Raw genomic sequence first — 26,010 nt, forward strand, 5'->3', positions numbered from 1 at the left:
CAATGTGGCAGCGTTTGGAGCTAGGGCCTTCAAGGCAGTCATTAAGGTTAAATGAAGTCATAAGTGTGGGGCCCTAATCCAGTAGGACTGGTGTCCTTGTGAGAAAAGGAGAGAAACCAGAAACCTCTCCTTCCATGCTTGCACAAAGAAAATGCCAGGTGAGGATAGATACAATGAGAAGGTGCCATACACAAGCCAGCAAGAGAGACCTCACCAGAACTCATGTCTGCTGGCACCTTGATCTTGGACTTCCAGCCTCTACAACTATGAGAAAATACATTTCTGTTGGCTAAGCCACTCTGTGTGTGGTATTTTCTTATGGCAATCCAAGCAGTCTAATACACCATCTATACAAAACTGGATTTGAACAAGCTATCTTTTGCTACCATCAGAATTCACAGTGGCTTTAAGTAGTTATTTTGAAGCATAAATGTTGAGAGAAAAGAGCTACTTACTGAAAAATATACACAATATTTTTATAAATATTTTATAGATTCAAGACCAAGCAAAATTAAGCAATATATCATTGAGGACTAAAAAAAAATGTCTGCAGTAAAACCTTAAGAGGCTCCTCCTGGAATGAGAGGGTAACTGCAGGGCCCAAGGGAGAGTCACACATGGGTTACATGCCATCAGGTGGACGGTGACCTCAGAGCATTAATTGTCTTAGCTTCGCTCACGACTTATTCTGTTATATATATTATTTTATGTATAGTAAATGTTTTACTATTGAATGTATTAAAATAAGGAGTTGGAATAATATAACACCTATCACTTAACAGCAGTTACTCTGGAGAGAGGGGATATGGGACATTTTTACTTTCCAAATTTGACTCCTTAAATCTTATTGATTGTCCTGAAGTATATACATAATAGTTATATTTAGAATAAAAAGTCAAAAAGTAAGAGAAGTAAAAAGAAGCTACTGAACATTTGTGATTACAGTCGTTTTATTCATCCCTTCCCTGTTTCATTTTCTTGATCATCTTTATGAAAAATATATTGGTTCATCTAAAATAATTCTGATCCTCAAACCCAATGGCTCAATATTGATTTATTATATACTAGAGGACTGGTGCATGAAAATTAGCCCATCTCACAGTCCAGGAGCCCTCAGGGGCTGGAGGTGATGCAGCGATCAGGGGAAGGCAACGCCCTCATCACACCTCTGGTGCTGCCACTGCCGGCATCACAAACCTTGGCCGGCCCTGGTTACCTGAGCCTTGGCTGGCCCTGGGCAGCTAGGCAGCCACCATCTGGGGCTTGCTTGCACCTTGGGCATCAGCTGGGCAGCCGCCATCTGAGGCTTGCCTGCACCTTGGGCCTGCCCTAGGTGGCTGGGGCGCTAAGGGCAGGTCCAGCTTCACTGCGCACCTGCCACCCCCCTGGTGGGGCTGAAAGAACTGGGGGACTCCACTGGGGTTGAGGGGACTGGGTGCCACCATCTTGTGGCTATGGGCACTGGCATATTTGTGATGGCATGATGGTCAGTTTGCATATTCCATATTTATTAGATAGGATTTTACATATATGCTTACTGTATTAGACATGTAACCTTCAGCTAAAATTAACCTATACTCCTTTGAAATAAAAATCATATCGGGTTATAATAATTCAATCACTCTATAGCCTGATTATTAGGAAAACACCAGGAAACAGACAGCCAAGGAAGGAAGCCTCTTACTTCTTTTCCTTTCAAGGCAATTTAGGCAATTACATCTGCTTAAATGTAAAGGCATTTCCCTTTCAGAAATGAGGACTATCAATAGAATTTTAAGTGTGGTTCATTTATATTAATGTCTTTAATTTTGGCTTTCTTTGTGATGCCAGTTTTCAGTTCAAATTGAAATAATTTTATAAGTTATGAATCAAGAGAAAAGTATTTTGTGTGTGACTTCTACATTTTAGCAGAGGAGGAAATCATTTCAACACACTCATTTTCTATACTTAATGAATCTCTAATGTCTTTCTTTTTTGGTGTGGCCAACTTACTAGCTGAGTAGAATGAAAAAGACTTTGGATAATCAATACAAAATAAATTTTATCCTTTGGAAATGGAGCCACTTTATAAAATTTCCCCCAACTTTAAATGTGTTTATGCTCAATAAGCCTTCAGTATTACTTAATCACTTATCAGCTATACTGCCATTATTTGTCTGTGCGTGTGTCTATCTCTTACTAGATAGTGACTTGGTTGAGGACAGGATAAATGGATTGTGCTCCATAAGGAATGCCTGTATGCAATCTGGTCCAATGATGATGAATTTCACAAAAGAAATATGTGAGCAAGCAGATCCCTTAGTCCTCAGGTAGAACTGATGGGAGGGAGAGAGGGGCAAGGGAACAAAAAATAATTACAAAAAGGAGCAAAAAGAATCACAAGGAATATTCTTTCAGTTAGTCACTCATTTGTTTCATCATGTATTATGTACTCATTATTATCCATATGGTGACAATATGCAAAAAAATCAAACAATGCATATCAGGGTGGGTGGATGGGAGGCAAAAGGGAGAAAATGGGAGACATCTAATACTGTCAACAACAACAAAAATTTTTGTAAAAAAATAATGTAGATCAATTATGGCTCAATAAAAGTTATGAGAGGAAGAGAAAGGAAGGAAGGAAAGAAGGAAGGAAGGAAGGAAGGAAGGAAGGAAGGAAGGAAGGAAGGAAGGAAGGAAGGAAGGAAGGAAGGAAGGAAGGAAAAACCACACCCCCTACCAGAGAGGAACTCATATCTTAAGTGGGGCAATCCAAAAAGGGAAGGCTAAAGGCAAAAGGAAATGCTCACAGTGAGATTCGAGGGCGAGCATTTCAGGAGTCACAGACAAATGGGAATGACACTCCAAGAGATGGGAACCTCATGAATAAAAAGCTGAGAGTGAAGGTATGGACTAATGTTGGGATATAGTATACAGATAGGCTTGAGAAAGGCAGAGAAATGGAGTAGAGTGATCATGGCAAAGGACCAAGGGAATATATTGTGGAGGGTTTTACTGAATATCAGAAACCAAGTTGAAAAGTTCAAATTTATTTTAGTGAGCAAAGGAGTGTCTGAGTAAAGAATTGACATATCCCAAGTAGTACTTCAGAAGGAAGACTTTAGCTGTAGTGTTCAAGAGACTAGAGGGAGTGGAGAGCCAGCAGACAAGGCTACAATCAAAGCAAGAAGCAATCAAGGTCTTCAACACCTATTCATGATTTTAACAAACATACAAAACTGGAAACAGATGGTACTTCCCTTACCTTGATAATGAATATCTAAGCACTACATCAAATATTGCTTTAAGAGCAAGAAAAAGACAAGGGTTCCTGCTATCATCATTTTTATTTTTCAATACAGTAAGAAAAGAAATAAGAATTGAAAAGTAGTATATGTTTTGGAAAGAAGAAAACAAAACTGTCAATATTGGAAGTTGATAAAAATTATCTTCATGATATAACTTTTAAAACCTACTGACAATTTTTTAGAAAACAGTTTAGTAACATGACTGAATGTACAGATGGACTTAGAAATCCAAGAAGCAGACATAAACCTCTCCCCTTTTCAGACACAGAGAACAGGGAGAAAACAGGTTTTTATAAGAAAAGCACCATAATCCTTTTCTTTGGGGACAGATCCAGGTAGGTCAGGCAGGTTTATAGTGCCCTACACCATCCAGAAGTCTAGCCTACGAGGTTCCTAGTGAATGCACCGCACCGAGAGGACTGGCTTTGTGTTCTATGCCGTGTCCTAAAGAGTCTTTCATGTGGAAATCATAGCAGTAACAAGAGAAGCTGATTGACCTTCATACGTAATTTGATATCAATGCAAGGGCAATCAACAGAGAGAAAAATAGCCTCCATTTCCTGCAGCCCAAGTTTACAGCTCCCTCTCCTACAGCAGTTCCCAAACTACGTCTCAGCACAATGGATTGCTGATGGCAAACACCAAGTTAAACAATGCTAGGACTGCATATCTGCCGGAAAATTGTTGATGCAGCAGGGAATCTCCAAGAGGCAGGGAATCTGAGCCACTCCCTACATTAAACTGACATCAAATCCTTGTACCTGGGGAAAACTCAAAGGACTAGTGGCCCAGAGGAACTCTAATTTAGAACTCTAATGTGATGCACCCGAACATTCTCAACTCCTGGCGTTAACAAACATGTAGATGCCACACAGCAAGGAGTTAAAAGCAAGGACTCTGGGGCCACACTGCCTAGGTTTGAATCCCAGATCCACAACTTACTCTTGTGTGACCTTGGGAAATTTACTTAGCCTTTCTGTTCTCCAGATTCCTCATCTGTGGAATGGGGAGAGGGGTTGTGACAATAGTAGCTACCTCATCAGATGGTATGATTAAAATAAATGAGTGAATATATGTAAAGCACTTACATAAATGTTAAGTCAAGCAGATTTCATTAGATGCTATCACTACTCTGTTAAAATTACATTTTACAAGCAATCAGGGAAGAATATACCCTCATTGGTTTGAGGAGGAAATTACTCTTCATCAAATAGTCTGTGAGAAGAACAGTAACACACATGTTATCTGTAGTTTTGCTAATCAAGACACTCTAGTAACTAATATTTATACTGAACATACTGAGGCCTGGAGCTGTCTTTGGGGTGGGGTGAGGCAAACAGAAAATAAAAAGAAGCTATCCTTAACTTTAAAAAGATTAATACAGCCCTGGCCAGTATGGCTTAGTTGGTTGGGTGTCCTCCCATGCACCGAAAGGTTGCTGGTATCCAGGCACATGTGGTCTTGTGGGCTCAATCCCCAATAGAAGGGTAGAAGGTGGTGACAGAGGTGATTGATGTTTTGTTCTCACAACGATCTCGATCTCTCTCTCTCTCTCTCTCTGTCTCTCTCTCTGTCTCTCTGTCTCTCTCTCTCTCTCTCTCTCTCTCTCTCTCTCTCTCTCTCTCTCTCTCTTTTTCTGTTCCCCTCCCCCTCAAAATCTCCAAATATGCTCCCCCTAAGCATCTAAGTTGAAAAGCACCTCTCTGCAACTTCTCACACTCACTTTCCAGAGTAAGTTCTATCTTAAGGAAGGAAATGTGGAGCTAAAGAATTTCTCCCAGCCGAAACCGGTTTGGCTCAGTTGATAGAGCGTCAGCCTGCAGACTGAAAGGTCCCAGGTTCGATTCCGGTCAAGGGCATGTGCCTTGGTTGCGGGCACATCCCCAGTAGGAGGTGTGCAAGAGGTAGCTGATCGGTGATTCTTTCTTATCGATGTTTCTAGCTCTCTGTCCCTCTCTCTTCCTTTCTTTAAAAAATCAATAAAATATATATATTTTTTTAAAAAAAAGAATTTCTCCCAGAATTCAGCCACTTTACATGGTTGTTTCTTATCACCTCTACGTTTAAAATAAGCAAGACCAACAGACATGAAAGTACTACTGTACACTGAGGAGCCTCTGACATGCACAATATTCAGAACTGGATGGTTATAAAGGGCAATGCAAAAGTCTTCCAGGAAACAGCTATATCACCAGAAAAGCATGTTAAATACCACTTAAGTTATGTTACTTTACTATGCATCAAATTCTTGAAATTTGGTGATCCATATATGATAACCAGTAGCAAGGAAAACTTCTTCCCAACTATTGGGGTTAAACAAGATATAAGATATTAATCCTTTTGGGTGATAAATCAAGAACCCAAAACAGGTGGATCATTTGGAATGGACAAGAACTGCATATTGAACTACCAGGTACAGAACTGCGAAAGGCAAACTACAATCGTACCTGCCTCTGTGGGACCCAGAAAAGGCTTGTGTGAGGCATTTAAGGATAAGTGATTTGTACAAGTATTTCTGAACCAGCTATAGGCTACAGTAGAGTATGAAGTCAACCAAATCAAATTTCAATTCCTCTGGCCCACTATAAAGTCTCTCCACATCTGATTGCTTCCTGTGAAGTCTAATCTGACCACCCTATTCCCCCTCTAAGCTCAGGCCTCTTGAACATGGCCCTCAGGCTTGCTCCCTCCCTCGAACACACAGTGATCACTTTACATATCTTTCCTCCCAGGTAAAAAAAATCTATCCCATCCTTCCTTTTCTCTTTATCTCTTTCTGTGTTCTTTAGTTTTTATACCATGAGGGTGCACAAGTTTATCCTATTTTTAAAACCTATGATTTAACCAGACTCATAGGTAAAACTTTCACAAACCAATAAGTTTCTTAAATAAATGGTACTCAACACAATTATTAAGGCATCAAAAAAGAGTGACAAACTATGCAATAGAGAGCAGTATTCAAAGTAAATTGTGTAAGGAAGTAAATGTGTCATGTTTTCTATAGTAAGTCAAGAGAACAAAGACACCAAGGAAGGGGACCTGTGGCACGCTTTCCTCTTTTTCTGCCCGACCCAGGTTTCCTCTTCATATTACCTTTCTTCTAGTTTATCTTACTCAGGTTCTCTGTCCTAGCCCTGGGATTGCCAGTGATGCCCATAGGATGCTGAACCTGGTTGGTGGGCTACCCCAGAATGAGGCCCAGTGCATGAATTTGTGCATGGGTGGGGTCCGGCCAGCCTGGCCAGGGGGAGGGGACAGTTGGCCAGCCTACCTACTGGTTGAACTCCTGGTCAGTCGAGGGACCAATTTGCATGTTAGCCTTTTATTATATAGGATATACACTGAGTGGCCAGATTATTTGCGTTCAGAGATCATAATAATCTGGCCATGCAGTGTATATCACCATCAAAGCATGAAGTCATGCCTTTTGTGTGGTGTCACCACAACTCCCGGAGAATGGGTTCTGCCAGATGCATGTAGCAAAGTGTATCCCTGTGAGTGCTGCTCTTGGGACATCCAATGCAATAGAATAAACAAACTAGTATCTGTGAGAAGAGCCCTGAGTGAAACCCATGTGTAAATCATCACCTCCAGTCTATTCCTTTGATGGATGTTGGGGGCAGAATACAGCAACCCTTCCAACTCCTTCCTCTATATAGCCCAGGAGATCCCCTGCCCACCAGCCTAACCCTGGAAATGCCCACTGACAGCAATATTCCAAATTAAAGCAGATCATTAAATAGTTATACTATTAGTTTAAAATTCATAGAAATCAAATGAAATGCCTAGAACAAAACCCAACACACATGAATCTCAGACCACTGCTCTACATATCACCTTCTCGAATGACTCATTCGTCTTCTTTTTTCAAAAATAAATTCACTGCCAAACAGGATGCTCACACATCCCTGCAGGCCATAGGAACTACTAAACCCGTATACAAAGCAACAGGATAATACCTAACAAGACCGATTAAAATGTTCACAGAATTGGATCCAGTATGTCAACTACCAGAAATAACTCCACAAAGAAAATGCTCTGTGCATGAGGATGTTCACTAAGCCACCCTGAGCAAGGGAAAGGAGAGTTGAATGATCAACCACCCAGGGTGGGTTAGCAAGTTGTGACCTATCAGCCCCACAGACACTTAGTCTCACTTAAAATTAGAACCATAAAGAGACTACACAACATGGAAAACCTTAGTAAACTTAGGTAAAAAGAAAAAAGGCGAAACTGTATGTCTGTAGTTATACTTTTTTTTTTTTTTTTTTTTTTAATGTGATGTAGTAACCAACAGGCCCTGGCTAGGTAGCTCAGCTGGTAAGTGTGTTGTCCCCATACACCAAGGTTGCAGATTCCATCCCTGTCAGGGCACATACAAGAACCAACCAATGAATGCATAAATAAATGGAACAACAAGTCCTTGTTTCTCTCTCTTCCTCTCTCTCTAAAATCAATAAATATTTTTAAAAATTATTTTTGTATCAAAAAAGAGAGGAAAGAGGAGGTATAACAATTAAAATGGATGATGTAGGATGGTGAGATGATGGCTGATTCTGCTGTTGCTGGGCTTTGTGCTACCACCATAGCGTTTTTGCCTTTTACAAAGGAGGAAAGATCAATTCTGTGCCAATCAACACAAACAGGGCCATGAGTGGGGGTGGAGGCAGTTTCCAGCACAGAACCAGCTCCTCTAAAGAGCTGTGTGGCCTTCACCTGCAAGGCAACCTCCCCCTCCCCACCCACCCCCAGATGCCAGGACAAAGGCACCTGCGAGCTACAAAGGCAGCGTTTCCTAGGTTTCCAACAGCATCTCTCTCGCCACAGGTCCTCCTAATGGGCGTCTTTGTTGAGAGGGTGGAGGGACCTCAGGGGAAGGCAGCCTGTGCTAAAGGCAACGCATTCCCAGGACTAGGGTTGTCATTCTAGCATTAGCGACAGAATGGAGACAGAAGGAAAGTGGCAGATTTGCAATCACAGAGGTGCTCCTTGCCTAAAAATGAAAAACCACTGGCCCGGCCGGGGGAAGGCCGATCTGAGCTGCAGGCCAGCAGGGCAGGGGCCCGCGGGCCTGGTGTCCTCCCCCAGGCGGGCTGCGGTAGGACTTGGACAGCAGGGAGGCATCCTGACATTTTTCAAAGACAGTGCACAGGGTCACCTCTTGGTGTTTCAAAGTCATCCACTACAAATGCCTCACAAACCAGCTGCTGCAAATGGCTGGTCCTTAATTACAGGACTGGGGTGGGCTCTGCTCCTCCCAGGAGCTCTCAGTGGCAATCCTCAATGTCAAAATATGTGAGGGGGAGAGGGGAGCAACCAGAGAGACAGAGGAGGCTGTGGCACACATCCCTTCTCACATCTTTTCTCAACCACATTCAAAAGCAGATCCCTAGAAATGCAAAGTGACTAAAGATAAAAAAAGCACATTTTACATGTGCATCAAAGTAAGGATCAAATGGTCCCTCTGCCTGAGGTTGGTTTCCATGGACACAACTAGACTTGCTCTCTCTTTAACTCCAACAAGACTTGGTTTCCCTTTTCTTCAGACACTCAGCATAACAATGTTTTTCACTCGCTTTCTTCCATTGACATATATATATATATATGGTTGCTGATGGCAGAGATCTCATCTCATTAGCACATACAGTAAGTCTACTAGTAAAATGCTTAGCACTGAGCTTAATACCTAGTAAGCCCTCACTCAACACACCAAAATGGAATGGAAGTTAACACATGTGACAACAATGCCAGTGTCTTTAATGTAAAAGCAATGCTGTCCAATAAAAAATAATAATAACAGCCAAAAATGCAACTCACATATGTAACTTTAAATTTTCTAGTAGTCACATCAACATAAAAAGGAAAAACTAATTTTACTTATGTTTTTAACCCAATATATCCAAAATATTAACATTTCAACATACAATGAATACGAAAAATTGAGATACTTTACATTCCTTCTTTTGTATTGTTTTCAAAAACCACTGTACATTTTACATTTACTTTACATCCTAATTTGGACTAATTTTTCAAAGACCATGTGAGAGGGCAGGGTGGGGTGAGGGGGCAGGGCGGGGAATGAGAGGGCAGGCTGGGGCGGGTCCAGCTCCAGGTAACTGGACCCTAGGCCTAACCCAACCAATCAGGTCAGCCAAGGTAGTGGCACCACCCTCCCTATAAAACCCATTGATATGTTAAGTTCTTCCTCTTTCTCGCCCATGCCCGCGTTGGTGTGGGTGAGACTGGGCTCGGACTAGTCAGAAATAAATACAGGCTTTCTGCAATTGCATCGGATTCGGCTCCCTGGTAGTCTTTGGGGTTTATGACACTTGGGCATTACACATGTGGCGGGTCACAGTCCCAGGTGCTAGTGGCCACTGTCCTAGACACTATCACAGCACAGTGTTCGGTGAAGCTCTCACTCCTCAGTAATAACGAACTCGCTGAACTTTAAGCTTTCCGTTAATCTGCATGTTACCTCTTCATATCTGTGTTTCATAGAACTAAGGAAACAAAGTACTAAATAGGTGTATATTTTCCCCTTTATAAGCTCTTTTGGATAAATGGCTAGACCAGAAAATAATGCTTACAAAACATCTTCAAGCCAATCTTTATCAAAAGCCATATTTATTAAGGAACATTTAACAAACACATGAACAAGCATTGTTGCTCTAGAACAGTGATTTTCAACTTCTTTCATCTTATGGCTCACATAAAATAATTACTAAAATTCTACGGCATATCACAAAATATATCTTTAGCCACTCTGACTAAAAAATAAAAATAAAAAAATAGGTATATCTTTGATTTATTCACATTGGATGACTATTGTGTTGGCTGTTATCATTTTTTAAAATAAATTTTATTGATTTTTCTTACAGAGAGGAAAGGAGAGAGATAGAGAGCCAGAAACGTCAATGAGAGAGAAACATCAACCAGCTGCCTCTTGCACACCCCCTACCGGGGATGTGCCCGCAACCAATGTACATGCCCTTGACCTGAATCGAACCTGGGACCTTTCAGTCCGCAGACCGATGCTCTACCGCTGAGCCAAACCGGTTTCGGCTGTTATCATTTTTTATTTGACAATCTAAGGGGGAAAAGGTCAGTGCCTCTGAATAAATAGTCAAACATTGCATGTTTTAAAAATTCTTAGGGCACCCCAATTGAATATAGTACTTCGGGTGTACATGACCATGGTTAAGGGAGGTGGGCTGGAAGTCTTGATTAGCCATGATTGTCCTGAGTGCTTCTACTGCCACACATGACTCTCCCATTTGTTTGAACAGATAATTAGTAGGTTGTGTTGCTTAGTAATTATTACGGAAGAGCTAAACACTTCTAGTGTCTACTTTCCACAAATATGTAAATAAACTATTAGTAGTGAGGAGAAGGTTTTGATGCCACCATGATGCCATTAGTACCAGGGACCCAAGAAGGCCAGGGACCCAGACTCCCCTAACAGTCACCCCTCCTCTTCACTGGGTGGGCAAGTTTGCTCTGCACAGGCGCAGTGACACAGCAGGTACAAGGCCCCTCCTGGGTAGAGTGCCAGCCCAAATCATCCCAAAACTGAAGCTAGCCAGTGCCTCAGGTAAGAAGGCTTACGTGGTCTTCCCACCCTCCTCACCTCACCTCCAGACCATCCCACAGCCCAACCTCTTCTGAACCTGCAGACCAGCTCACCTGGGCCTGACTCTGTGGATCCAGCCTCTCTTGTCCACTCAGCAGTGGACAGAAAGAAGATTTTAAAAGAAACAACAAAAAATTGCCCCTGGAAGACAGCCCAGGAAGCCAGATCCTGCTGTGATTGGCTTACAGGGGCCAGACACAGGGAGGAATCCCACCCACCGGCAACAGAGGTTTGGACACTGACAATCAGACTAGCATTTGTTCCTCTCTGTGGGGCAGGAGGTGACAGACTATGAAAGAGAAATACAAATCCCTCCCCCCAAGGCTAAGCCAAAGTTTCTGATGTCAGATGGAGTTATTTCCCCAAGTTCCCAGATGAAAACCAAAAATCTTTAAGGAGTGAGGTGCCAGACAGTTTGGGGGGGGGGGGGGGGACAATAACAACAAAAAACTATGATATGACAGCCTCAGACAACTGAAGCAGACTGCTCTTCATTTTCTCATGAGGCAAGATGAGATGTCAGAATGGGAGAGATCGCTCTAAGAGAGATCCCGGGAAAGGAAGAGTCCCTGGGACTTGTCAACCCAGAAGTGTGTAGCCAAGATCCTTAAATAAAATGCTTCTAAGATGATATTATTGATCTGCAGCTCTTCCAACAATACCATATCCTGCAGTCAAGGAAGTGAGAACATAAATTATTGGGATGTTTGCACTTTTTCTCCACTCACATTCTCCTTCAAAAGTTTGTTCTTTTTTTAAAAAAATGTTTTTATTTATTTCAAAGAGAGGAGAGAGAAGGTTCGAGATAGAAACATTGACAGGCTGCCTCCTGCTCGTCCCCTACTGGGGATCGATCCCGCAACCCAGGCATGTGCCCTGATCAGGAATAGATCATGTGACCTCTTGGTTCATAGTTCGGTGCTCAACGACTGAGCCACATCAGCTGGGCAAAAGTTTGTTCTTTTTCTGGGAGTAAAGAAAGAAAAAATAAAAACAGAACTACAAACCTCCTTCCTTAAAGAACTGTGTTGCACCGAATTCTGTACACACCTCTATGTTTTCCTTTCAGCTCTGTGGACTAATTTTCAGTATTTAATTCACATCAGGGGTGGGTATTTCATTTATTCATTGACTAAAAAGGTAATAAACACCTAAAAGAATTGCATCGATCAGACCATCAAACCTCAAAGGGAAGGCAGGGGAAGGTGAGGGTAAGGGGGAGAGATCAATCAAAGGACTTGTATGCATGCTTAAGCTTAACCAATGGACAGAGACAACAGGGGAGTGAGGGCATGAGTGAGGAGAGTGGGGGGAGGGCAATGGGGGGATAAGGACACACATGTAACACCTTAATCAATAAAGAGGAAAGAAAAGAAAAGAAAAGAAAAGAAAAGAAAAGAAAAGAAAAGAAAAGAAAAGAAAAGAAAAGAAAAGAAAAGAAAAGAAAAGAAAAGAAAAGAAAAGAAAAGAAAAGGAAAGAAGAAAGAAGAAGAAGAAGAAAAAAGATAACTGGACGTGCCTAGGGGTAAGGGAGATGGGCTGGAAATCTTCACTAGCCCTGATTGCTTTGTGTGTTTGTGACTCTGTAAGAAAGCCTCCTTCTTGTTTCAAGAGGTAAATGTATGAGCATTTCTTTCTCTCCTCACTTGCAATTGATAGTAGCTGGTACTCTGATGTGAGCAAACCAAATGTAGAAGAATTTATGAGGCAATTGGGGGAGAGGAGGGCTTGGACATTTGGCATTAAGGAATTGTTCATATTTCCATTTGATAATGTTAGTATGGTTTTAAGAGTCCTGAACTTTTAAAGATATAAATATATATATATATATATATATATATATATATATATATATATATATATAATTTAGGAATAAAATAATTTGAGATATTTCACTCTAACCAATGTCACCCCAATAAATTCAATTTTTAAAAAGAAATTTCACTTTAAAACAACCAAGTGATTTTGGAGGGAAAGTTTAGGAAAATAGAGATAAAATAAGTTTGGACAATTTATTGATGGTTAAAACCATCATGGGGGAGGGGGTATATTTTTCTTATTCTTTCTATTTTGGTATAATTTTGAAATTTTATATAGTACGTTCTTTAAAAGAGTACCTAATAATCAGGGGGGAAAGCTCTTTCTAGGGCAATTTTGAGGGGGACTATTCTATCCCTTCTCAACTTACAACTACCCAGAAGATACCACAGGCCATTCAATGTCAGCGCCAAGAAGAAAGCATAGCTACCCTCCTTTTCTTTAAGATTACAATCTTGCCTCTTATCTCTCTCTGCCTCAAGAGTCAGAATTAGCTTTGATCACCACCAAGAGATAACATTATTCAGGATATAGACATGAAACAGCCTATAAAATCCTATGGTTTACATCACAAGTCTGGAGGCATTGCCAGGTCCTGCATCTGTGGGTTAAAGTGTGTAACAACACACACTTTCTGTAAGAATTTAGTTTAACTCAGGTATGAAAGAATGGATGCCTTATGATACAAAAAGGCAGCAATGTTATGGGGTAATAAGCAAAGAAGTGAGAGTATAAAACAGAAGACAATTCATCATCTCTGAACTGCTCCCTCTCAAAAACGATGGATGCCTTAAAATCATCTGTATCCTTTGACCAGCCACCCCAATTCTAGAAATGTTTTCTAACAAAATAATAGGCCAAGTGCACAAAGAAATGTGGCCACTGACGTTTATCACCCTTTTGCTTATATGGTAACAGAAAAGAAAAACACAAATAGCTATCTGTAAGGAATGGTTAAATGAAGTATTGAGGAGACATGTGATGAAATGACATTAAACCTTTAAAAATGCGGATGTCTGAGTATACTGTAGGTTTGAAAACAGATTTTGTAAAATCACATCTTTGTTTTAAAGCAAAATGTACGGTTTTATGAATAGAAAAGAGCTGAAATAAACGATAAGATGTTAGCAATGGTGTTTTCTAACTCATAAAATAAAAGTGATTTTTGCTTTCTGAATGGTTTAAGCTTCCTCCCTTCTCCCCCCCAATGAGCTTGCGATCTATCAGGACCCCTGAAAAAGCTATTATTTTTAAAGCAGTAACAATAAAACCATGGAAATGCCCAAGGAGGAAAACCAAGTCACCAGAGCTGGAAAGATGCCAACTATCTCCAGGCTCTGACATCTGACAGCCTGGAAGAGACAGCATTCTTCCATCTCTTTCAAAAGACATCATGTACTGAGCACCTACTCTGTTCCGGGCACTGTTCCAGGCCTTGAAGATGGAATAAATGGAACTGAATAAATAATAGCTGAAAATCATATCAATTCTCAGTCTAATTGAAGGGAAGGACACACATTCCCAAAGAAATGCAATTCTTGGGGAGTCCAGCCAGGAGCTGTGCATGGTACAAGGGGTTCACAGCAGGAAGGGTCTAACCTGGCCAGGATTGAAGGGAAGAGGAGCCCATCAGGAGAAAATCAGGGGGCACCATGGATAAGATTCTAAGGGTAAATGGGTGCTTGCCATGCGGGGTGTGAGCCGCTGTTGGTAGGAAGGTACAACTATGCCTAATCTTTTAAGAAAATGGCAGCACAGATGGAACATGGGGTGGAGTGAGGAAGGCAGGCAGGCCCAGAATATGGAGGACCTTGAGTGCTCCTATGGAAGCATCTGGATTCCATCTGACAATGACTCGCTCCTTGATCAAACTTGAGTCAGGCTCCTCTGAAAATGCCTTCTCAACTGGGCCTCAACCTTGGACTTCCAGGTCTGTCCATGCAGAGTGTAGTTTTAGCAAGAACCCTGGTAAGGCAGTGTAGAGAGAATATCTCATCACCCTCGAAACCTCAATATCAGCATCTTGATACCTTGGTTATCTGGCCTGCCTTCAGGAAGAATCCTGCTAGGTCAGTTCAACAAGAATTCCCCCCATCCCATATGTCCCTCTCAGTAACCGTCCACTCACCAACCCCTCATCCTGCTCCACCTGTATTTGCATTTGTAATTGAACCTGATTTATCTCCCATTGCAACGGTGTTGACACCACTGGCAATGTCTTCCTTACTATGTTTACAACTGTCAGAATAATTTTCTCTTAACACAACCTGAGGGACTGAGGAAACTGAAGGGTCTGGGCTTTCCCAGGTTAGTAAGTCTGAGGAGAATACAGAGAAATCCCCCCCAGTGGGCCCTAAGTAGCACATTTTCTGGGGGCCTGCGACATTCCAGCTCCGTGCTCAGCACTCTACAAGCAGGATCTCACAACCCCAGAACATGGAGAGTGTTCTTCTCCTCATTTCCCAGGCCAGGAAGCTGGAACTCAGTGTGACCTAGCAGCCTGTCCAAGTTCATACAGCCAGGAAGTAGCAGGGCTGGGAGTTTGACTTGGGCTACCTGACTGGTGTCCAGGTTGGGTGCTGGGAAGGTACATTATAGTGAATCTAAAACTCTATTTTCTCTCAGGCTCTTAATATTTGCAAATAACCACAGACTCAACAACTCAATTCCTATTAAAAGGAACTTGATTGATGTGCAGTAAATGGGTTAAAGGAGGAGCTTTCTTCACCAAAAAAAAAAAAGAAAAAAAAAAGGAAGGAAGGAAGAAACAAAGAAACAAAGAAACAAAGAAAGAAAGTAGGACTTCATGAAAAACCTGAGAGAAATAAGGTGAAATTGGATCTGTCAAGGGGCTACTTTTTCTTTAGAGAGAAAGCATTAGGGGATAGGTGGTTTTTTTTTTTCCTTGTTTAATAAGGAGACACAGGTGATCATTCTGAGGCAGGGACTAAGGGACCCAAAGGTGGGGGAGGCTTCCTATTTTGAAGGGAGGAGAAGAGCTGAGAGTGGAAAACATAGTCATTAAACAGGGGAGTCTGGCCAGACAAGCAAGGTGGAGACAGAGGAAAATCCCCAGCGATGCCCAAGTTAAGGGAATTCAGAAACTGGCAATTACGGAGACTTGATTCCAAGTAGAAAACTGGAGGGGAAGGAACCCTCGATAATCAAGATATACCGTACTTACTAAACAGCTACAGTAAAGGAGACAAAGATGTTAAAAAGTAAAATAAAAAAACAGTTCTATGTCCTTGAGAAACTTATAATTTACATGGGGAGGACATGGACACACACACACACACACACACACACACACACACTCCTATTGTAAGGAAAAGGAACAGCTGATAAGTCTATAAATAAGGACATGAGAAATGAGCTCTGCCCCCATGGATGGTTAGAAATTCTACAAATAAACTGAAGAGCGGCTATTCTGAGCAGGAGGATGGAGTGAGCTGGGCAGACAAATGCCTAAGAGATGAGGATGTACGAGGGTTTTCAGGGGCTAATAAGACTTAAAGGCAATAATTTGAGGGACAAAGATAATTCTGAAAATGAAGGAAATTACGAGGGAATTAGGAAATATGGGAGGTAATTAGAATGTATTGAGCATTTCTCGGTGTCAGATTATGTTTTGACCACTTCATTTAATTTCATCCAAATGACCCTGTGATCAAAGCAAGTATCCCCACTTTAAATGAGCGGATTGAGGCCCAGAGAAGCTAAGGAGCTTTTAAAAAGCCTTACAGCCAGCTAGTAAATCCATACTTTCTGTCTGACTCTCCCTGATGCCTCCATCTACTCCATCCACTTATGTAGCACCGACTGTGTGCACCGCAGTGAGTAGCCTTCAGGGACACATGACAGATTATGGCTACTCTCATGTGTTCCCTCATTCCAGGGTGTATTTACAGGAAACCACTAATTCAAAGGGTGTATTTACAGGAAACCACTAATCCAGTTTCAGGTGCTGAACACATCTCTGGATTCAGGGCACCGAGGAGTGAAGGATTGATATATTTCAACACTTCTAAGCACTACTAATACTCAAAGTGGCTGAATAAACTCTCTAAACCCTAACTTAAATTATTACTGCTTTTAAGTGGGAATGCAAATGGTACAACCACTTTGGAAAACTGTTCGGCAGTTTCTTTTTTTTTTTTAATATTTATTGATTGATTTGAGAGAGAGAGAAACATTAATTTGTTGTTCCACTTATTTATGGGTTCATAGATTGATTCTTGTATGTGCCCTGACCAGGGAGGGATCCAACCCACAGTGGAGTATCAGGATGACGCTCTAACCAACTGAGCTACCCGGCCAGAGCTGATTGGCACTTTCCTACAATTAAACATAGAGGTAAGATATGATCTACCTAGCAATCCCACTCCCAGGTACTCATCTAAGAGATATAAAAATGTATTCTCACCCAAACCGATTTGGCTCAGTGGACTGAAAGGTCCCGGGTTCAATTCCCGTCAAGGGCATGTACATTGGTTGCGGGCACATCCCCAGTCCGGGGTGGGCAAGAGACAGCTGGTCGATGTTTCTCTCTCATCGACGTTTCTAACTCTCTATCCCTCTCAATTCCTCTCTGTGTAAAATCAATAAAAAATATATTTTTTTAAAAATGTATTCTCACACAAAAACCTATATTCATAGGTATACAGCATCTTTATGCATAATCATCCCAATCTGGAAACAACCCCAATGCCCTTCCACAGATGAATGGATAAACAAACTGGGGTACACCCATCTAATGGAATACCAGTAAGCAATAAAAAAAAGAACTATTGATACGTATAAGAATCCAGACTGAAAAAAAGATACTTTGAAGCATGAGAGGGACTCAACCATAGCTGGTTTTTAAGTTGCAGAAATTGGCTAGAACCTGAGAGTAGCCCAGGCTGACAGCATGGAAACGGGGACCTTAGACCTACAACCACTAAGGACTGAATTCTGCCACCAACCTGACTGAGCAAAAGCATGGATTCTCCCTGAGTCCCTCCAGAAAAGAACACAGCCCTGCAACACCAACCTGGCTTTGGCTTTGTGCAACTCTAAAAGAGAAACCAGCTGACCTGATGGACTTCGGACCCATAGAAACTGTAGATAATAAACTCACATTGCTTAAATCCTCAAGTGTGTGGTAATTTGTTACAGCAGCAACAGAAAACTAATACAGCTTAACTACATAACTCTGTATTTGTCAAACTCCCTACAAAATACAAACCAAAGGAGAAAGAGAAAGAGGATGAGAGAGGGGGGGAGAGAGGGAGAGAGAGAGAGAGAGGGAGAGAATGGGGAGTGAGAGGGAGGGAGAGGAAGGGAGAGAAAGGGGAAGAAAGAGGGAGAGAAGGGAGAGAGAGGGGGGGAGACCGAGAGAGAGGGGAAGAGAGACGAGGAGAGAGGGAGAGAGAGCGAGAGAGGTTGATCTGACGGTGCATAAATTTACAAAAAAAAAATTTTAATGCTCTTGCTTTTAAAGACCATTACTATAGGCAAGAGAAAAGTCAAGCCATATTTCCTCACTTCTTCAGTCCTCAATCACCACAATGTAACTGAGGTTCGGAACTTTGTCTCTGTCCCAACTCCTGCCTCCTTGCTCATCCACTGCCCAGATCTAATCCAAGCTCCTGCATTTTCCAAGCCACTTTCCACGCCACACCCCAGAGCAGGATTTGTGGCTGATATTTCGCTTTGGCTCTCAAACAGACTGGGACTTACGGACTCAGGAGGAAGCACCCGTCTTTAACAAGACTGCTTTCCCAGGACTTTGAACCAGAGAATGAAAGGAAAGCTCCAAACTTAAGTGTGCAAGTCCGTTTCAAAGAGCCGTACCGTGTACGCTCCAAGACAGTTTCCATCAACAAAGATGCATCAAAACCAAAGTAATGGATGATGTGCCAGAATTTTCAGCAGATAATGGAGGAGCCCTCCAAGAAATGCCATAAATCCAGTATGTTTCTCAGGAAAATTAGTGTGGCATCCCTTTGCTAATCTCTAGGCCACCCCACCCTCCACATCTAGGTCACCACCAGTGCCCTTAGGTCTCCTACTTGTTTAACAAAACTAAACGTCATTCTCTCCCAGCCTTCTCACACCATTTCAAGTATAGGACAGTATGCTATCTTACCTGCCCTGCTCAAAGGAACAGCACTTCACTTTAAAATTGTTTCTTAACTACCCCTCACAGTCTACAGCCAATTAAAAGTCCATAAAATAAGTTAAATATGCCAAAGGAAAGACTTCTAGACTCAACAAAGAGATCAATAAACATTTGTTCAATGTCTTCTATGGAGAAGGGCCTGGGAGTACAAAGAAGCAAAACACAGAAGGTCCTTGTTTCTCTCTGCAGATGGCTTGCAGTGCCATCAGACAAATGATCAAAATTAATAATAACCTAAGGCAGAAGATTATATGACCATGTACAAAATAAATACCACATGAGTTCAAAGTGGGGAGAGAGAGTGGCTGGGGAGACCAGGGAAAGAAAGCCTTGCACAGGAGCTGGGGGGGGGGGGGGGGGGGGAATGCAGGAAAAGAGATGATTCCTGTAAGACAGGACATTTTTCTCAAAGGGAGGAATCTAGAAACTCTTATCTGCAAATTCTCCCTGTGAATATACATTGCCCTATGATTTTAACAGGACTTGAAAGAGGAAAACAAATTACCCCAGTTTCAAAAACAGAATGTCTGGGATTCTGAATTTAGACTAACCGCTAACTCCACAGAAATTCATTCTTTACTGGTCTGTGTTGGGGGTGAAGGTTACTGGCATTTCTGGGTGGTTCTGGGCTTCTTCGGTCATCCCCACATACACATTCCTGCAAGTAAGGAAGGGAGGACCCCACCTTGGGCAGTCTCCACCTGAAACTGAGCTACTGGGGCTGGTTCCCACTGAACTGACGGGGGAGTTATTCTACTTGGTGAACACAACCTGAGACAGGCTGCCAGAACTGTCACTTCCCTTAGTTACACATTATGGATGAGGAACGGCAAGGGTCCTAGCACATGGGTCCAACCCCAGTCCCAACACCCTTCAGTATGGAGCAGTTTTCTGTTCTGCACCCACACCCACCGAAGAGGTGTATAAGAGAATGTTTGTAGCAGCTCTGTCTATAGTAGCCCCAAACTGGAAACCATCCAGATGGCTACCAACAGTTAATGAACAAACAAACTGTGCTCCATTCATATGGGATACTACAGAACAATGAGGGTGAGCAAACGGCTGCCACACAGCATGGGTGAATGTGATAAGCATAATGTGGAGCACAAGAAGACACACACAAAAGTGAACAAATCGTTTGGTTTTCTGTATATAAAGTTTTTTTTAAAAAAGGAAGCAACACTAATCTATGGCATTAGAAGTCAGAACCATGGTTGCCCTAAAGCAGGAGGGATTAGCCCAGGAAGGGGAACAAGGGGTCCTGGGAAAATGTCTGTTTCTTAGTTTGAGAGGTGCAAGGGAGTGTTTATTTTATAAAAATTCATCAAGCTGTACAATTATAATTACACCTTTCTATAGGAATTCATCTGAAAACTGTCATATTAAAGGATCAATACAAAAATCTAACTTTATAGTTGAAGAGCTATGTGTGTATTCACAGAGACAATGTTTTTGTTTAAATTACTTATTTTACATGGTGACCATTTTAATGGTAAAATTCATTTTAATCATTTGCTTTCACTGATTTGGTTAATAACATCTACCTTTAGATAGGAAATACACCCTCACAGTAATGTCATAATATTAAATAAACATAACCCTAAAATTAAGAATCTGTTTAATCTCTGGCTTGCACAAAAATTAAATAGGATGATATACAGGGTGGGACAAAAGTAGATTTACAATTTTTTGTATGGAAAATAATAATAATACAAGAATAAACTCTGTTTTGAATACTCACAACTGTAAACCTACTTTTGCCACACCCTGTATTACTGCACTTTGTTAGTCCTGGTCTATTGATTTTAGAAACAAAGAGAAACAAGAGGAGGAGAGGAGAAAAGGAGGAGGAAGAGGAGGAGCAGGAGGAGGAGGAAGAGGAGGAGAAGAAAAAGAAACTTCTCCAAGCTGTTCTTTAAAACTTCTGAGAAAGAAAGGGAAAAAAAATAGGGTCACCAGAAGATGTTCTTGTGTTGCATAATTATTTGTTTAAAAAAACAGTTACAAGGCTAGGGGCAGGAACTAAATGTCCCCAGGATCTCCCACTCCAAGCCCAGACTGTAGGCTGATCCCGGCTTAGGGGTGTGTAACCCAAACACCTTACTATTTCCCCCCTGCACTGGCCATAGATAGATCAATTTCCTATATCTGCCATTAATTGCAGAATCTTCCTCCTCATCTGTAGTTGCAGCATAGATCTCTTCAATTTAACATGAAGCAGAGAACATTCCTCTTTCCACCCCTCATAGGTCAACTCTCAGAAAGAACCCCTAGCCACAGAGCATGTGGAAGTCAGTTTCTCCGAGAATGTGAGAATGGGGACGTGAGGAAAGGTCATCACGGGGAGTTGCCTTCCTGAGGGAGGTCCATGAAGCCCAGATGCCAAGGTGGAGCCTTGTGGGAGGAGAGTGACCGGCCTCCTGGTCCATGTAGCACCTGCTGGTCCCAGGGGGACCCTGGGCTTCCGCACACAACCTGGGCGATGATGCAGGGGCCTGCTTTGGTTTGGGAAAGGCCTGGCAGTCTCTGGCTGAGACCCCTCCATACATTGTCACCCGTCCATCACCTGACCTAAATACACCAGCCACTGGGGGACTGGCAGGGAGGGGGTTCGCGGAGCATGCTCAGTGATCGGGATGACATCACTTAATCAATGCCGGGCCGGGAAGGCCGCCTCAGCAGCCGCCAGCGGGCTGCCAGGAACGGGTGTCAGCGGGGGGTCGCGAGGCTCCCATTCACTCGGTCTCTCTCCACGCGGCTCGCATACAAAGAGGGGCGCCCGCAGCCCCACGCGCGGGGGACAGTGGAGGGTGGGATGAAACAAAGCTAGTTTATTTCCGTTGACATATTCCTTTAAGAACTAAAAACTCAAGGTATTCCCTCCCCCTCACCAGCAGCCCCATCCGCAGGGGAGGAAGGGGGTCGCGGGGGAAGGGGGGAGCGAGGGAGATGCAGAGGGAAGGGGCCCGGCCACACAGAGTAACTTCTGCTCTCCGCCCGGCGGGGCTGCTGGCCCGCGTTGGGGGAGGTGGGGGCCTGAACCCCACGGAGGTGGGTACACCGTCCTCCGCGCTCAGCAGCAAACACATCCGAGGGGCGGTGGGCATCATCTGGGGGAGTCGCCCCATTTGGGGAGGGGTCAGGCCCGGGCTCCAGGTCCATCTCAGGCGGCCAGGGTGGAGGAAAGCAGGAGGCACAGCAGGCCTCCCGGGGAGGACACCGGGCCACGGTGCTTCCCGCACCCCGCCTTCAGGGCGCAAAGCAAGGTGAAACGCCGCGGGGAGGAGAGGGACATCTCCACGGCCGTGGAGGTTCCAAGTGGAGGCCACGATTTTTTTTCAGGACCTTTCCCCCCACCCCCCACCCCCACCCTTTCTCCTTCTTTTGCTAAGATTGTGAGAAAAGGTAAAAAATGTTCGATAAATCGAACTGATGATCCCCGGGATCACTGGTGGGTTTGCAGAGCTCACACTTTGAAGGGGAGGGAGCCTGGGCATCCCGGCCTGAGGGCGCCCTGAACCCCCTGCCCACGCGGCACGACCAGGGAGGGGAACAAAAGGCCCACTCGGGCCCCCACCCCGCGCACAATGGCGACGCCGAGCCCGTCCGCGCCCCCCGCCCCCACCCTCTCCACCGGGGCCCGCCCCGCCGCCCCTCCAGCCACCCGCCCGGGAGGGAACCTGGGTGCAGGGGCGGGGGGTCCCTCGTCCGTCCACTAGGGAAAGCACCCCGCGGGGACGTCCGGAGGGGCGGACCGAGCAGCTCGGGGCTCGGCCTGGGGCGTCGGGGAGCCGGCGATGGGCGCGCGGAGCAGGAGGGGAGGCCGGGCGCCCCGGCCACTTACCCCGATGACCACGGTCTCGTCGCCTTTGAATTTGGGGATGAATTTGTCCCCGCGGAGGATCTCCGCTTCGTTGAGGGGCCGGAACCGGCACATCACCTTGATGCTGCATTCGGCGGGGTCCGCCATCGCGGCCGGCGGCGGGGAGGGGGCGCGGGGCGGGGAGGGGGCCGGGATCGGCGACGAGGGAGGAGGCCACGCACCGCCACCCGCAGCCAGGCCGCCGCCCGCAGCCGCCGGGAAGCTCCTCAGCAGGTCATCGCCGCGGATTCGGAAGGTGGGCAGCTCCCGCCGCTCGCTCGGGGGCCGAGTGGGTGCAGCCTACCGGCCTCCGGGCCCGCCGGCTGCAGACCTGCCCGCCCCGGCCCCGCGCCGCGCCCCGGCCCCGCTGCCCGCGACCACGCGGCCGGCGGCAGGCGATGCGCAGGCTGCGAGGCTCGCCCGGCTCAGCGCTGCCGGGCCCCCGTGCGCCCAGCCATCCCGCATCAGCACCAGCACTCCGGCCCGCCCTCCACCCGGCCCGCCTCCCCGGGCCTCCCGGGGCCAGAGCCGCGAGGCTGGGACCCGCCCCGCTCGGAGCGCGGGGCATCCTGGGAGCTGTAGTCGTGCCACCCGCAGGTGCAAGGACAAGGATGCTTGGAGTTGGCTTTTCCAGGGCAGCGGTGGTACCTTCGGTGCAGCCTGCAAAAGCCTTCGGGTCTGGTCTGGCTGCCCAAGCCAAGCACAGGATGGAGGTCATATCCAATACTCCCGGTTAAAATCTCCATAAATAACTACGTCTATATGATCTCTACATCTCAACACAACAGTTATAGAGCATTTTTTTTTTTTTCTGTGCTAAACAGTTGTGCAAGAGTGAACATTCAGGGTGAAAGTGAAATTTGGAGGAGTGTTTTAAGCGAGTTATTCCTGAAGATGCCTGTAAATAAGTAGTGGTTCATAACATATTTTGTATTTGAGGTCAGGGATTTCTTTAATATCTGATGAAGTTAGCTACCTTTTCCATTGCAGGGAAAAAAAAAACAAACAAAAAAAAAAACAATGGAGACAGCCTCATACACACCCACAGATTTGTTATACTATTCAGAGGGTTTGGGAACAATGTAAGCCTGCCTGTGATTCCCAGGTTAAGAACCTCTTAATTACTATTAATTATAGTACAGTTTAAAGAACCTCTGCCTAATGCCTACTTAGAATCCTATAATACATGCAGAATATATACGAAATAAAGTCCAAAATCTTTTACAAAATACACCCAGATCGCATGATCAGATTTCTTCCTACTTAGTAGCCTCATTTCTTGCCACCTCTTATCTGAGTGTTTACACTCTGACAAATGCCGTGTGGCTTCCTACATTCACCTCTTGCTCTGCTTGCTTCTGATATCTTATTTAAGCCCTTTGCTCTCCTGGAGGCACCCATTCATGCCTCTTACCGAGGATTAGGGCTCTTATGGTGGAAAGTGCTAGAAACCCAACTGAAGCCATGGAGGCAAAAGGAGTACTCATCAGAAGAATACAGATTTATCTTGCATGTTCACAAAACTATGAAACAGCCAAGTCAGCAAGGGCAAGCTACCGAGACTCATTGTTTTTTTCTCTCTCTCTCTATTTCTCTCTCCTTCCCTCCCTTCCTCCCTCCCTTCCTCTCTCTCTTTCTCTCTTGTCCCTGTTCTCTCTCTGTGTTGGCCTCACTGACTCTAACTCTAGATTAGGGGTGTCGAACTCAATCAGAGAAGGGGCCAAAATCTAAAATCCAGCCTAAATCGCGGGCTGAATGGTTTACTGAACAGTCATAAACTGTCATTGTGATGGAAACACAGCGGAGTGCAGTGATGACAGCGCGGTGCGGGCCACATTGCAAGGCCTGGCGGGACGGATTTGGCCCTCGGGCCTTGTGTTTGACACATGTGCTCTAGATCATCATTCCAAATGTCAGGAAACCCAGCTGCCAACAACCTCTGGGTTTCATTCTTCAATTTCTATCACTATATAAGAAGAGCTATTGTTTCAGAGTTTTAGTTTTAAAATCCTAGGGAGTCTGTGATGGGCCTGGGCTTAGGTTAGTGTTTCTCACTAGACCTAGTGTTGGTCGGCAAACACATTAGTCAACAGAGCCAAACATCAACAGTACAATGATTGAAGTTTCTTTTGAGAGCCAAATTTTTTAAACCTAAACTATATAGGTAGGTACATTGTTATTAACTTAATTATAGTACTCCTAAGCCGGCCTTTGCTAAAAATTCAAGGGGCCAAAGAGCCACATGTAGCTCGCGAGCCGCAGTTTGCCGACCACTGCCCTCGACCACTCAACCGGAGGCAGGAACTCTGTAAGAACAGGGAAATCCCATGGCCGTAAGGTTCCCAAATGAAGAGGATTCCGTTCCCTCCTGTAATCTCCATTGGTGAAGTTTCTACGCTCCACAGTCTTGTGTCAATGGTGCCAGGAGGAATTGCAGCCCAGGGTGGGCACACAAAGAGCCACCTGCTCCGCCAGTCACTGATTGAGGCCCGCTGACTAGAACAGCTGCAGCAGCATGCTGCAGGTGGACCAGAATCCTGGAGATGCAGGTGGCGACTAGAACAGAGAGGGTGGAGACCCCACAGCAGAGCTGAGAGGGAGTTTAGGAGCCAAACAACGGAGGGGAGGTGGTCTTAGAGGAAGGTGACCCTACAAGGAAAAAGGAAGGATAAATCCTGCTGTTATACAAGGAAGAGCCACATGAGTCACCCAACCTTACTGCTTAGTACTGTTCTTCATAAACCTCCACACCTCACCATTCTCACTGGACACATTGTCAGCTGCGACACATGCCCAGTGGATTCCTCTCACATCTGCCTCTTTAAACATTATATATATATATATATATATATATATATATATATATATATATATATATATAATATATACACACACACACACACACACACATACTAGAGGCCTGGTGCGTGAAATTTGTGCACGGTGGTGTGTGTCCTTGAGTCCAGCCTGCACCCTCTCCAATCTGGGACCCCTCGAGGGATGTCTGACTGCCCTCTCACAATCTAGGACTGCTTTCTCCCAACTGCTTACCTGCCTGCCTTCCTGATTGCCCCTAACCACTTCTGCCTGCTAGCCTGATCACCCCCTAACCACTCCCATGCCAGCCTGATTGATGACTAACAGCTCCCATGCTAGCCTGTTTGACCCTAACTGCCCTCCCCTATAGACCTGATCATCCCTAACTGCTCTCCCCTGCAGGCCTAGGCTCCTCCCAAACTGC

General features: G+C 44.4%; 1 protein-coding gene across 3 annotated transcripts in view; it reads right to left on the reverse strand.

Annotated features, from left to right (window-relative positions):
• The window catches only part of KIF5C (kinesin family member 5C), a 150,465-nt gene extending 127,206 nt beyond the window's left edge, over positions 1-23,259 (reverse strand). For all 3 annotated transcript variants that reach the window (XM_036421238.2, XM_036421239.2, XM_036421237.2), the window contains exon 1: positions 22,752-23,259. In XM_036421238.2, coding sequence (XP_036277131.1) covers positions 22,752-22,877 — 126 coding nt within the window. In that variant the 5' untranslated portion in view covers positions 22,878-23,259. The remainder of the gene's footprint in view (positions 1-22,751) is intronic.
• Positions 23,260-26,010: the final 2,751 nt, after the last annotated feature.

The sequence above is a fragment of the Pipistrellus kuhlii genome, unplaced genomic scaffold (assembly GCF_014108245.1).
Source record: "Pipistrellus kuhlii isolate mPipKuh1 unplaced genomic scaffold, mPipKuh1.p scaffold_m20_p_7, whole genome shotgun sequence".
Classification (NCBI taxonomy): domain Eukaryota; kingdom Metazoa; phylum Chordata; class Mammalia; order Chiroptera; family Vespertilionidae; genus Pipistrellus; species Pipistrellus kuhlii.